Here is a 15536-nt window from a genome sequence, read left to right on the forward strand (position 1 = left end):
CGAATCTTTTGATTAAATTGATTCGTTGAATCTCCTTTTCATGGTGTAGGTGGTGAAATTGCACAACCGGAAAATGTTGATCAGCAGAATAGTGGAGAGGAGCTTGGTAAACAAAGTTCAGACACATCTGTGTTTGTTAATTCAGAACCAATGCGCGAGGAACAAATTCAAAATGCTGTGAAATTTCTGTCGCACCCGAAAGTTAGAGGTTCTCCTGTCATCCATAGGCGGTCATTTCTGGAGAAGAAGGGCCTTACGAAGGAGGAGATTGATGAAGCCTTTCGGCGTGTGCCTGTATGCTTCTTTGTTGATCTATTGCTGAATTTTCTATTGTATATGCATGAATACAACCAGCTAATTGATTATCACTTGATTGTATTTTCTTCTGTTGTAATTCTTATCTTCAATTTGAATCTCAGGATTCAGCTCCCAGTGTGCAGACAGCTGGTGTAAATCAAGGTGCAGTGTCTGATGTTGAAGCTGCCGAATTGTTCTTGTGTCTTTTGGACTTAGTTTAAGCTGCCATTTAGTTATTCTGTTCAAATACTGGATTTCCTCTCAGTTGTATTTTGTGGCTCACTGTAATACTCACAGATGAACAATTAAAGCCATCTTCAAACATTCATCAGCAAAGCCAACCACAGGCTTTGCAGACGACTGTACCAGCTTCTACTGGCGTTATTACTTCACTGGGAACCTTGTCACACCACCATTTTCACTGGTCTCATGCCCTTATTGCAGTTGGATTACTAGCTACTTCTGGTGCTGGTACAGTTATACTAATTAAGGTATTTGCAACTAATTCTTCTGGATGATTCTATCTAAGTTGGTATCTTAGTGGGCTTGGTTTGACATATTTATCTTTTCTTGTACTTAACTTATTTTCTTGCTCTATTCATAAGCTTTATCACTTTGTGATTTGGTTGGAGACTCACTGAACTTTGGTAGCATGTTCCTTGTTTTAGAATTCTGTTCTCCCTTGGTTAAAATCCTGGTTGCGCAATGTTGTGCTAGAAGGGGAAAATGACCAATTAAAGAGAACAGGCTCAAAACCAACATTGGCAGAAGAAGCTGCACAGGCGGCAAAAGCAGCTGCAGTTGCAGCTGCTGATATGGCAAAAGCTAGCCAAGAATTACTGGCTTCTAAAATTGAAGGTGGATGAATAAAACTTCAATTTAATCCCTGTAAAATATCTATAAATGTTTTAATACAACTAATTTTTTGTTTTAATACTACTAATTTTTGTTGACATCTCTTGTTACTGAATAATGACTTTGTTGCTGCATATGGTTTTACACTTCGCAGAAAAGAGATATTTTGTACAAGTAGTGAGCCTTTTGGATAGGCAAGTGGAGGAAATGAAGTTGATGACCATTGCAATAAAAAGATTGGAAGGTAATTATAAATTTTTATTTCATATATTGGGATAATATGAACAGTTCATTGCTTTGAATATTTGCTAAATGATTTTGTTTAGGATATGACAATTGCAATTGTATATTTGTTCAGAAGGCTTTTGATTTTTTGTTTTACCATTTTGCAATGGCAACTTTTATGTTTATCATGAGTTATCTTGATTGTTATTTATTAACCTGTGCATTTATAGCCCCCTCTAGAATTCGACAGGGATAGTGATGTATCATGGTGAGCAAGAGCTTTGACAAATCATGTGCATTTTGACTTTTATGACTGGATTTTATCCTGACTGTGCTAGCTAGCTCTCTCTTACACCTCATTTTTCTTTCTTAAAATCTTGAGAGGCTTCCTCAAAGCTGAGTGACTTTGCATGTCAGAAATTCTATCATATTTAGCCTTAAGATTTTTTTAAGGTTCTCATTTTTTACATTCTTACTAAATATCATGGGCTCCAAATTGTGGATGTAAAATAGCTTCTGGTGGACTCTCTGTCTCCAAGCAAGAAGATCGCCAAGTCACTCAAACAAGTTCAAAGGTCAGATTATTAAGGAATATTTTGCCTTGAATGGAATTTGACACAACTCTGGCCCCCATTTGAGTTGTTCAAAATGTTGACATTTGACAACTGTAATTTTTTGAAATAGATACAGCAACCTATCCTTAATGGGAAGTCAGACTACGAGTCCCAATCAGGTTGTTATACATTAATTTAATCCCTATCAAATAAATTAATTTTATTTATGAATTATTACTTATGGTTAGAATGTTATATGTAGTGAGATCTTCATCCCCTCCTGTATCTGTTCAACCATCTAGTGCTCCGCATCCAAAATCATATTTGGAGGTAAATTTCTTTCTTGTTGTTTATGTTTTCTCCGCCATTTACCCCTGGATGCACACACTTTCTACGGGCACAAGGTGATATTTGAGTCTTTTTTTATCTCTTAAATCAATTATGATCCATTAGTATAATACGTGTATCTGATATGGCATGTTCTGATACGTGATAAGCGTATTTTAAAATTAATAGGATAATGTGATAAGCGTATTTTAAAATTAATAGGATAATGTGATATATGCATATTGAAAAATATGCAAAATTCTTAAAAATATGAAAAATATATGATTGCTATTGTATGATACAAATTAAATTCAAATGTATTAAACGATGTAAAAATAAAAATTACAAACTATTGTCACCATAAAAGAATTACTACTTTATAAATTAGATACTTCATTGGTAGGTATCGGTAAAATATCCCAAAAGTATCGAATACAAATACTTTCATTGAACACAAATTGATGTATCGGTACATTATAATAAAGATCATTGTTCTACTAATCAAAAGATGACACTTATTGGGCATTAAATACTTTGGGGTCTAGCTGTGGATTATAGTTCCTCTTCTTATGGGTAAATATATTTTTTAATTTATGGAAAGTTTTTCTTGGTTTATGCTTCTAAAACTTTCCAAATCAACACTAGTAAATGGATGATTGGGATTTTTAACTAAAAATATTAAATTGCAACTTTAGCTTATTTTGTTGTTCCTTTGACTTGAATAATCCAGGGAACAAGAAATAATTTTATTGATAACAATCATATCAATTCCATTCTTAGCTCTTCTATTTTGTAACAATAAATCTTTCTAAAATAAGGAAGTAAAATATGTACGACTAAATAAGATGATTCTAAAGATAGTATAAGAAGATTCTGAAGATATTTTGTCCTAATAATAAGATTTTGAAGGTATTTTATCCCAATAAACCTCTATTTACAACACTTTGTTTGTTGGTTGTAATAACATTTAATTTACTTCATCCACTTTACACGTCGATTAACCAATGTTTTAGAAAAGACTCAATATTAGATCCTCTATTTTGTTTATTTTAGTTGAGGTCATATGGTCCTTTGTGTGGATTATTTCCTTCCATTATTTTTCTGCAGATAATGGCCATGCTCCAAAGAGGAGAGAAGCCTTCTAATATTAGAGTAAATCTTTATTCCTTTCAATCTTGATAATTTTAGATACATGCCTAAAATCATATATCGTGTTGAAATCATAATGAACTATTCTGCATTTACTGTATAGTGTGGCTTTAGATGAGTAAAATCTAATCTAGACTAAACAAAATATCCTCCAATTATGTGACAGGGTTGGCTAAAAACCATGTGTTTGAAGACACCATGGAACTTGATTTATGTTGAAAGGATTAGTGACAAAGGAGGTCACGGAGGATGATAGTGCTTTGATACCATATTAAAAAACTGATTTTGTAGATTGGGTTATGTTTAAATCCACTTTTTAAGATGGTATCAAAGTTTGTCCTAGCAAAGTTTGTTGAACTCATGTCACCCACTACTAAACTACTCATAAATATGTAGTCAATGCTTGAGTTGTTTGGTCCTTGGTGGGGATATGAACAAATTGTAGTATATAAGTGGGTGCAAATCTCATCTAACAAACTAGTTTTGTACAATTGAGTTAGGCTAAGATCTACTTTTTAAAAGAGTTTACGTTGATATGTAAATATTGTGTATTAAATGTAAAATATTCTTAGTAATACTAACAATATTTTAATACTTTTTGGTATGAAGTAAACTCTTACGACTTTACTATCCGAGTCTACGATTTGAGTTTACGAAGTTCTCACGAGTTTACGGAAACTCTCGAGTTTGACAATCTTGCTTAGTATAGTAGGTTCAAATCCTTTAAATCGAGGAATACTAATGAGGAGAAAGTTGAGGAATTCTAATTTGGAGAAAGTTCAAAAGCTCTTTTAATTAGGAGGGAGAATACTCTCTGCGCAACATTGGCAGGACAAGGAGGTTTGTCATGCAACGTCTAGTGGTGATATGCCTATGGATTATGTTTCTACTTTAATTAGATTTTGAGGTTGACCATGGTACCCACTATGGCTAGGAAATTTTCTATTCTTTGAATTCCACCCAATGCATTTGTTGAGGATGGACCACTTTGACCCTCCTCTTGGTGATATTTCTTTCCTTCCTCTTGTCTTGGACATTATTCATTGCTGATGGAAGTTATTTGGTAAACCTCATCATTCCAAAGTGGCTCAACCCTCATCCCATTAACCCTCTAGATGTTGCATGACAAACCCACTAGGGCTAGCTAATCAACTCTGAACCACCCTACTTATGATGACAGTCAAAATTGCTTAATTTATGCAAAAAGGGTTAATTTATTAGAATATTTGTTTTATCTATCTGACCCCTATGTGTAGATCATCATAACTTTTTTGTGTTTGTACTTATATAAGAATCCATATAAATGAATGCCTGAGCTAATAGATCATTGAGACATCGTAGACACTTTTTCATATTTTCTACTCTCAAGTTGGTATCAGAGTGGGTCGATCCTGTTCTATCATTGTTCGGTGCATTCACCATGGTCCTCTATAGTCCACCGCAAACCATCATCACTACTCATTGCTCACCACCATCTTTAGGTGGTTGTGTTTGTCTCTTCAAGTGACACAAAACTTAGTGCTTGTTGCTTGCCACTGTTTAACGCCAGCTGCTGCCATGGATTTTGCCAGAAAAACACTAGATTTGAAGCATCTCTGTGAACAACGGAGAACCTAATTGAGCCTGAAGGTCAACTCCTCCCTATATGCAACATTTGTAGATGGCGCACTCCTAGGCTTGTGCTCTCCACGTGCCCCCTTCCCGCCACCATAATGACTTCACATCACCTTCGTTGTTGTTATCGATGGTTGTTTCTGTTGCAACCATTTTTTTCTTCATTTTGTACTGGTTCAAGCTCAACCCTCGTTGAATACCTTGTAGGTTCCTTCTTTATCATTGTCTTCTTTTTCTTCTTATCTAAAATGGAGGCTTTTGAACTTGTCCACTCCTTTTCTAGCTTTTCCATAATTGTTGTGGAGAAGCTTAGTTTATTTTGGTGTGCATTGGTGGAGCTCTAATTTCTTGGATAAGGCTTTGGTGATCACTTGGAAGAAAATGCTAGTAAACTACCGCCCAACCGGGTTGAAGAATGGAAAATGGATTTTCTGTCCTTGTATATACTTAAACAATCTTCCTAAGTCTAGTTTTACAAATATCATAATGTTGTGATACATTTAGGTGTGATTCATAGTAAAGTTGACTATGCTGTCCTCTATCATTAATCACCTCAAGGAAGCATCCATCTCAATGACAAGATGACACTGTTCATTTAAAATAATTCCTCACGTTAGTCTAGACATACGATCTTTTAGTTATCATGGTAGCTCAATCCAAGAATCTCTAATGAAATATGCACTCAATATTTTGTAGTTCTTGAAGAGATTTCAGATAAATGAAACAGTGAAAAACTACACTGTTACTGTTTTACTACTGTTTATATAAGAAGATAGTAAGCAGAATACAAAGAGTCAAGGCCCAGTCCTAACCCTAACCCTAAAGAAAGGATCCCATACATGATAAATAAAATATTACATCTCAACACTCCCCCTCAAGCTGGAGCATATAGATCATATGCTCCAAGCTTGGAACATATAAATTGAATTCTAGGCCCTCTTAAAGATTTAGTCAGAATGTCTGCAAGTTGTTCATTAGAGCCGACAAACTCTGTAACAAGATCCTTGGATAGTAATTTCTCTCTAACAAAATGACAATCAATTTCTATATGCTTTGTTCTCTCATGAAACACCGGATTGGAGGCAATGTGAAGGGCTGCTTGGTTGTCACAATATAACTTCATCTGCTCATTTTCACAAAATTTCAACTCTTGAAGGAGTTGTTTAATCCATACTAGTTCACATGTAGCTAGAGCCATAGATCGATATTCCGCCTCTGCACTAGATCGAGCAACAACACTTTGTTTCTTACTTTTCCAAGATACAAGGTTCCCTCCAAGGAATACACAATACCTTGTGGTAGATCTTCTATCAATTGGACAACCAGCCCAATCTGCATCACAATACGCTTCAACTTGAGTACTTCCCTTGTTCTCATACAACAATCCTTGTCCTGGGTTACCTTTTACATATCTGAGAATGCGAATCACAACATTCCAATGATCAATGTGGGGATTTTGCATAAATTGACTAACAACTCCCACTGGATAAGAAAGATCAGGTCTTGTTATAGTAAGGTAGATGAGTTTTCCAACCAACCTTCTATATCTCTCTGGATCTGAGAAAAGTTCACCTTGATCTCTTGTTAATTTTTGATTTGAGTCCATAGGGCTATCAATGGGCTTGCAATTTGTCAGACCTGTTTCTTCCAAAATATCAAGAGCATATTTTCTCTGTGCAATGATGACACCTTCTTTTGATTGCGCCACTTCAATACCAAGAAAATATTTAAGACGACCCAAATCTTTGGTCTGAAAGTGGCTAAACAAATGGTTCTTCAATTGAGCAATTCTAGTGATATCATTTCCTGTGATAACAATATCATCAACATAAACCATAAGATAAACACATTTGTCAGGAGAAGTATAACCATAAAATACTGAATGATCCGCTTCACAACGTTTCAATCCAAAATTCTGCACAACACGACTAAATTTACCAAACCAAGCTCGAGGAGATTGCTTCAAGCCATAGAGAGAACGATGCAACTTACAAACTAACCCAGACTCCCCCTGAGCAACAAACCCAGGAGGTTGCTCCATGTATATCTCCTCTTCCAGATCACCATGAAGAAAGGCATTTTTAATGTCCAACTAATACAGAGGCCATTGGCGAATGGCAGCCATAGCAAGGAAAAGACGAACAGAACTTATTTTAGCCACAGGAGAAAAAGTATCACAATAGTCAAGACCGTAAACCTGAGTATACCCCTTAGCGACGAGACGGGCTTTGAGTCGGTCTACAGCGCCAGTCGGACCAACCTTAATAGCATAGACCCATCTACAGCCCACAGACTTCTTACCAGGAGGAAGAGAGACAAGTTCCCAAGTCCCACTGTGTTCAAGTGCTTGCATTTCATCAATCATGGCTTGTCTCCATCCAGGATGACCAAGTGCCTCATCAACATTCTTAGGAACCTTAATGGTAGACAAGGAGGAAACAAAAGAGAAATATGGAGGAGACAAACGATGATAACTCAAAAAGTTATAAATAGGATGTGGATTACGAGTAGAGCGAGTACCTTTCCGAAGGGCAATAGGCCAAGTGTGATCGGAGTCAAGAGAAGATGAAGAGGATGAAGGATCCATGATTCGAGAATCTGGTGGAGAAGGATTTGAGTCACAGGGGTCTTCAGGCAAGGAAGGAGTCACTGGAGTGCGACGCTGATATGTGAGAAGAGGTGGTTGAACAATGTCATTGGCATTTTGAGGTTGAGTTTCAGGAAGAACCAAGGGATCACAGGATGGTAAAGGAAGGACTTGTTGAATAGATGAACTCTCCTCCATGGAGGACAAGAAAAAAGGTGTGTCCTCAAAGAATGTAACATCAGCAGACATATAATACCTTTTGGTTGAGGGAGAATAACATTTATACCCTTTCTGAAGGCGAGAATATCCCAAAAAGACACACTTAATAGCCTTTGCAGAAAGTTTATCAAGACCTGGAGAGACATTATGAACAAAACAAGTACATCCAAACACACGTGGAGAAACACGATACAAAGGATCATTTGGAAAAATTATCGAGTGAGGAATTTTATTTTCAATAGAAGAAGAAGGCATCCTATTGATTAGAAAACAAGCAGTGAGGACTGCATCTCCCCAATGATGAATAGGAACATTGGTATTCAACATGAGAGAGCGTGCAGTTTCGATAAGGTGTCTATTCTTTCTTTCGGCTATGCCATTTTGTTGTGGAGTATGAGGACATGTTGACTGATGTAAAATTCCTTGGGAAGATAAAAATGAGGAAAACGTAGCAGAAAAATATTCCTTAGCATTATCACTTCTGAGAATTTTAATTGTCTTCCCAAATTGGTTCTTAATTTCATTAAAGAAGGACACAAATATGGATAAAAGTTCCGATCTTTCTTTCATTAGATAAACCCAAGTACATCGAGAGAATTCATCAATGAACGTTACAAAATAGTTAAAACCAAAAGAAGTGACACGACTTGGTCCCCAAACATCAGAATGAAAAGTAAAAAAAGCAAAATTACATCGTGTCTCAGACTTTTTAGGGAAGGAAGATCTAACATGCTTTCCTAACTGACACGATTCACAATCTAAGGCTTGAATGTGTTTGAGACTCGGAACCATCATCTTCAACTTAGACAAATTTGGGTGACCTAAACGATCATGCAAAAGTTTTGGGGATGAAGTTGCAAAACAAGATACTGAGGAGCTTGGTTTTAGGAAATAAAGTCCCCGTGACTCATGTCCTTCTCCAATCAGACGACCCGTACCATGTTCCTGTATAGCAAAGGAATTAGCAGTAAAGGTTACAGAACAATTTAAGGAACGAGTCAATTGACTCAAAGAGATTAAATTATAAGGACAATGAGGAATGTACAAAACAGAGTTTAAATTTAGTGAAGGTGATAAAGAAACTTTGCCAATTCCTTGAGATGCCACTTTGGATCCACTTGCAACAGTAATAAAATGAGGACTTTTGGGAGAGGAAATGGAGGAAAATGAGGAAATGTTACCAGAGACATGATCTGAGGCACCTGAGTCAAGAATCCATGGACTAAGACCTTCCACAGATTGAGAGATGCATGCAGTTGACATTGAAGAGGATGGGTCAGGATTGTTGGATTTCTCAGATTTGTACCTCAAGAATTCTTGGTACTCTTCATCAGAAATTCTAGATTCTGAATGATCAGACTTGGACACATGAGCAGCTTTATCGGGAAAACCATGTAAGGAATAACACTTGTCTTGGGTATGGCCCATTCTATTACAATATGAGCATTGAGGACGCCCACTTCGACCACCACGTCCTCCACGGTTGCTCCGACCTCCTCCTCTTCCTCGTGGTGCTACCATTGCTGATGTTTCAAAAACATCAGTTGAACTTTCATCTTTGACCAATGTAGGTACACGAAGAAGTCTAGTAACTAAGTTGTCCATCGAAGGGATTTGATCACCGGCTAAAACTTGATCACGCACATGATCAAAAGTCGAGTGTAGGCTCCTCAGAATTAAGACCATGTAAAACTTATCAAGTTTTTTGTTGATATCTTCTAATGAATCAGCCACAAAAAAACTCTTCAATTCTTCTACTGCAGCCCTAGCCTTTCCGATATGAGAAACCATATCATGATTGATTTGTTTGAGTGAGGCTACTCTTTGAGTTGCATCAAAGAGGCGTTGAATGTCGTTAGCAAAAATATCTTGTGCCCTTTTCCAAAAAGAGAAGCATGTCTTGTAAGGTCTCAAAATGTCTAAGACCCCTTGCTCAACTGATTGCCATAAAACAGCACACAACTGAAAATCCAATTTCTGCCACTTAGGTTTCTCTTCCTCTGAAATATTAGAGACCTCTTTTTCAAGATGATCATGATAACCTTGACCAAGAAACCACAACTCCACCGAAGCTGACCAAGAGGAGTAATTTTTCCAGTTCAGTTTCGCAGAGGTAATAATAGGAGTAGCTGATAGAGAGGGAGACATTCCACCCGTAGAAGCCATTAAAGAAAAACTTAACTTTTGAGAAGAAACCCTAGGTTCAAGATATGGTCACCGAAACAGAGAACCAAGAGCAGATATAAGACCAGGAGGCTCCGGCGAGACGAACGACGGTGGCGCGGCGCGATTCCGGCGCCGGGAAGGCGGCGCGTGGTGTACACGCGCTTGAAGGTCGCCGGAGAGAAGCGGAGCGTGGCGGCGCGTGCGGAGGTTTCTGGGGACGTGACTTGCGGGGATGGGTTGCGCTCCTCGAGGCGCACCTAACCCTGACTTCGCCGGAGTAAACACGCCGGCGGCGACGGCGACGACGACGGACGGCGCGGCGGACGGCGGCGGACAGTGGCGGAAGACGGCGGACAGTGGCGGTAGACGGCGGACGATGATAGTCACAAACAGTGAAGATGAACCAGACTCATGTTCTGGCTCTTGATACCATCTTGAAGAGATTTCAGATAAATGAAACAGTGAAAAACTACACTGTTACTGTTTTACTACTGTTTATATAAGAAGATAGTAAGCAGAATACAAAGAGTCAAGGCCCAGTCCTAACCCTAACCCTAAAGAAAGGATCCCATACATGATAAATAAAATATTACATCTCAACAGTAGTAATTGTCCTATTGAATGCCAAACCTGTGTCTTATGTAACGAGAAACCGCTATCCAATTAGGTGAAGCCCTTGTCCGATTCAAGAATATATAGAAGGTCGGGTGAAAAACTAAATTACCTCATTGAAGCGGAATACTAGGCCCTGCTTTAGCAACATGTGAACTTATCTTGCTAAAGCAACTCCTTAGAGAGGTCCACTTTGAAGAGTCGATGCAAGTGATGTTGATTTGTAATAATCATGTACTTTGCATATTGCATCTAATTTAGTAGTTTGTCATGAGAGGAAAAAACACAGGGAGATGTCATTTTATTAAGATAGGATATCACCATTAGCTTCATTAACTTTCGTGACCAATATTTCACCAACCTTGAGGGGGCAGTGTTGAAAATTAGAATGAAATATTTTGCATTTATAGGCCAGTAACATATATGATTTGAAGGAAAAAAAATCCTCTGATTATGGTATTCATTGCATTAAAGCCTATATAAACTAGTATCCTTTGTGCATTCAAATAGTAGCTTTTAGCGTATACACATCCCATTTGTGTTCTATTGATATAAATTAATAAAATATTGATGGAAATAAAATTTGTTAGTAAAATGTGAGACATGGAAGGTGGTGCTACCATGAAGTAAAAGATTGTAACACGCAAATAAATTTACTCTTATTCATTTGGTTTTCGATTTTTACGTAGAGTTACTTCTATGACACGGTGATTTAATGCAGGAAATTGATGATTCTCCCCCCAACCCTTATCAGCAACCATCAAACCCTCGCTTAGCACCTAGAGCCAAGGTATATTTATATTTGTAGATCTTTCATTACATTTCCTAACTGTTTCTATTTTAAATTAAAACTACTTGCGCAAGTCTATAATTTATAAAATTAATTTTTGTTCACATTTCAAGTGTTTCTATGCATTAATCCAATTGCAAAATTATTATTTCTAGATCGTGGATTATGATTACTGACCATCTATGTGATAACACCAATGACTCATTGGACCATCAAGGAAAAGATAGTTGATGTAGGCATAAATTTCATTCCTAGTTGTTTTGCAAATATCATAAGCATGCAGAATTGCAGAAGCAAGTAACTGATTCATATGGCAATTTAACAATTTCTATTATCCATTATTTGCTTCTCATGGCTTCTAGCCTTGGGAGGTTAGTCAGGTGCAAAACACCTCAACCCAAGTCCTCCAGTATCAAGCAAATGGCAGGGTCCAAGATAGTGGTGGTGACAACTCAGTACCCTGGTGGCAAACAAAGAACATCAGAATCAAAGAGATTGATAACGAAGTTGAGTATAATGTAGCATCTGTCGCATCCAGTCAGCAGCCACTCCAACGAATGTGGGTTCCTCCTCAACCTCCTCCCATAGCAATGCCGGAGGCTGCCGAAGCGATCAGACGCCCAAAATCAGTCCTACAAAAGGAAGCAATTCAGGATGATCATTCAGCACCAAGTTTTTCAGAGTTCTCTAATGGATCCAATTCCGAATATGCAATAGAAGGCAACGGCATCAACTCACTTGTCAGCTCTGGTGAGATCCAAAATCATGAACTCAATTACGAAGAAAAATAAAGGTAGATCTTTGTATTTGGTCATCTTTATTCATTATAACAATACATGAAATTGGATCTAGAGGTGTCTAAGTTGTGGAATAGCTTGATATGGTTAAGCTTTTATTTATACTATGATCCCTTTTACATGAAGGTCGAGTCTACACCAAAGCATTAAGTGTCGAAATGTTAATAGTCAGTGGTTACCCGTGTTTTTTCCCGCCTAAACAACGGTCTCACTGTATATGCAACACCACATAAGCACTTTGGTTATTCCTTTTTTTTTTTGAACAAAATGTTACCTTTTAATAATCAGCTATTACTTTTTAAAATTTTTAGTCTGTATCTGAATATATTTCAATCCTTTGTTAGAAATTAGCTGGCTTAGAGACGAAAAGACTTGTTAGTAGTTCTCTTAAGCGAACAGTTTGAAGGATAATCAATAAGGAGGAATGATGAAAAGCTTAAATTCAATAAAAAACATTATTCATATATAAATTTTGTTTGAATTCTTCTTATTGGTCAATTAAAATAGTTATTCTTAATTAAGTCTACAAACTTGTGTAGGTTGTATTTTTTGTTATTTATTAGCGTTATTCAATTCTTACAAAAAGCTTGCTTAATCAATTGGAGTTGTAAAATGTGTGGGGTTTTATCATTTTACATTGAGAGCGAGAGTGGTACCATCATGAATAGATAAAAAGTATTTTTAATCAAACCAAGTGAAGAAAGTAAAGAATGTTTAGCTAGCTTAGGCCTTACGTCAGAGATGACACCTCAGTAAAAGGAAATCTCGAAAACAATTAAGCAAATAAATCAATTATTATAAAATACTAAAATGCAATATTATTTTCACAGGGTCTAAAATGTATTAATTTTATATAGGAGCCAAAACAGTGCTAATTTTATGCAAAACTATAATGTAAGATTTGCTTAACGCCATTGTAATAAATCAAAATGGCAAGGATGAAGATGTAGATGTCAATTTCCTGTAAAGACCAAAACTTAGGAAATGTTTTTTTCGTATATGGACTAATTTGGAAGCCAGTGTCAAGTACGCTAAACAAATGATAGATATCAATAATATTCTTATTTTTGGTTTATTGGAAAGATTTTGGATTGAGTGGTCAGAACATTTTTTGAATTGCATATTGTGGAAGTTAAAAAATTGAGTATTGTATTCAAGATTTATAATATTATTTATTTGGAAGATCTGTATAATAATACAAAACCGCAGTTCTGATAAGGCATGCGCTTACACGTTTTCTCTTGGTGGGAAAAGAGGTCCATGCCCACGGTTTGAAACATGGGTTTGAATTAGATACACACGTTTGTAACAGTTTGATTCGTTTTTTAGTGACATGTGTTTGCTTAGAGTTGGCAGAAAAAATAGTTTATAAGATGAATGAGAGAAACGAGGTTTGGTGGAATATCATGGTTGATTCTTACGCAAAGGAGGAAAGTTTGACACTGTTAGGTAAACGTTTGGACAGATGCAGAACGAGCATAATCCTGATGAGTACACGATGGAGTGTCTTGTTGCTTGTGTTGGTTTGGGTTTGCCGGTACGTGAAATAATTTAATAGGCTTTTTGCTTCCTGCACGCTCTTAATTGCAACCTGCACCCCTATGGTGAAAGTAAAAGTCAAAAAGGCCCTTGACTCCTGTTTTACCTCATAACCTAATTCTTCCTCATTCTCCTTCATTGTTGCTTCCATAAACCTTGTGCTGCATCTCTACCACTTCTTAACGTGTTTTTCGCTCCCTCTAGACACTCATTATTATCTGCTGATACCTAATAGTCACCACCACTACGCATTTTATTAGTGTTGGTCTCAAAGAATCACACAATTTCACGTGAGTATATTTTCCTTGTTTAACTTTTCGGATTCATTATTCTAGAAACATGTTGAATTAATCATTCCAAAAAGGGAGGGAGGTACAGTATTTTGCAATGTTTTAAATTGTACATATTTGAAAAAAAAGTATTCTGGAATGATCAATAAGAAATATGTTCTAGAATACGTAATTTAGGAACATATTTTAGGATTGAACATTTCAGATCCAAAAGACCCAATCTTTTACATGTTTTTATGGAACATGTTTTTGGCTTTTACCGTCACTTTAGCCAATGATGTTGATTTTTTTTTTTTTTGTGTACTTATATATAACGATGGATAGAATAAGGGAAGGTTTTGAATTTGATCATGTGAGACCAAATGCCTTCGTAAGAGAGAGCATGGGGAACCTAGTTTGATTAATGGGGTAGACCATGAAGAGGATAATGTCAAATTGAAAGACTATCAATTAGTGGTGGATGATGGTCATATAGGAGGGCATGTGGAAACTTCATTATTCACTAATTATGAGGGATCATCTACTTAAGTGTAGTTACATACAATTAATAAAAATATAATGAAACGTAATATATTGTGTTACATAAGAAATAGGAAAAAAAATACTACAAATACATCATCATATTTATATCATTGATATCATGTTAACAAGAAGTGACCTTTTAAGTTATAATTCATACCATTAATTACAATTCAAAATAGATTACCATATTCATAATGTTACTGACTAAGTTATTTAAACAAGTTTATGCGAACAATAAGTCATGACTCCTCCCTCATGTTCAATGTCACAATGACATGATAACCAACATGAAATTGATCAATAAACAAGATTAATCTCCTTATCAAAATATATTTCAGTTGTCCTTTGCCATATTTCTAAGTAGATGAACTATCATACTAGAAATGCATGACATCCACATGCTAAAAATAAAATGGGTTACACTTTATTGATCTTGCAATTTTATTATTATGTCCCTTTTATGCACCTTTTATTTTGACCTTCTTATGAATGCACACAATGATTTCATATTTAAATATGAAATTTCACAAAACTTACTCTCTATATTAACCTTGTCGACAATATTTAAACCTATGAAATCAAATTTCTATTAAATAAGCAATTATTTGAATGACTCAACATATAAAATATAAGAGAAGTTTGATCGTATTCATATCTAGTAATATGATACCAACCATATGATTGGTATCATATTAAATTAGAGTATAGCGGGTATGGATATCCACGGGGACGAATACTATGATACCGTTTCGGCCTAGTTAACATGCGAGTATTAAAAATACATGTATCTGTTACCCGCGGGTATCTATTTACAATATCTATTTTCTACCCGTTGCAGGTTTTATTTGTGAATATCCGCATGTATACGAATTTTTTTGACATCCCTAATCATTACACCTCTATTTACAACCATCATATGAATCAAAAATCTCGAGAGTTAGATTTCCAGAAATAACTAATATTTATTTAGTTGTTACATTACAAAAAAAAATG

The 15536-nt window shown here is 36.1% G+C and overlaps 2 protein-coding genes across 3 annotated transcripts; one reads left to right on the top strand and one right to left on the bottom strand.

Annotated features, from left to right (window-relative positions):
• Nucleotides 1-24: 24 nt before the first annotated feature.
• LOC114163446 (peroxisomal membrane protein PEX14-like) lies at nt 25-12496 on the top strand (the record flags this gene model as incomplete). Its single annotated transcript, XM_028047755.1, has 11 exons — nt 25-294; nt 420-459; nt 595-788; nt 966-1155; nt 1307-1396; nt 1891-1952; nt 2062-2110; nt 2194-2261; nt 3366-3410; nt 11327-11395; nt 11758-12496. Coding segments are annotated over 11 exons (1506 nt in total), but the record flags the coding sequence as incomplete, so codon positions are not given.
• LOC114164223 lies at nt 8370-10293 on the bottom strand. 2 transcript variants are annotated; one of them, XM_028048810.1, is made up of 2 exons: nt 9030-10293; nt 8370-8772 (listed from the first exon to the last, which is right to left on the bottom strand). In XM_028048810.1, exons 1-2 carry the CDS (start codon nt 9991-9993, stop codon nt 8735-8737), a joined length of 1002 nt encoding a protein of 333 aa, XP_027904611.1. In that variant the 5' UTR covers nt 9994-10293; the 3' UTR covers nt 8370-8734. The 2 variants fall into 2 exon arrangements, with proteins under 2 accessions (XP_027904611.1, XP_027904610.1); XM_028048809.1 differs by having other exon boundaries at nt 9009-10293.
• Nucleotides 12497-15536: the final 3040 nt, after the last annotated feature.

Source organism: Vigna unguiculata, chromosome 9 (assembly GCF_004118075.2).
Source record: "Vigna unguiculata cultivar IT97K-499-35 chromosome 9, ASM411807v1, whole genome shotgun sequence".
NCBI classification, from domain to species: Eukaryota; Viridiplantae; Streptophyta; class Magnoliopsida; order Fabales; family Fabaceae; genus Vigna; species Vigna unguiculata.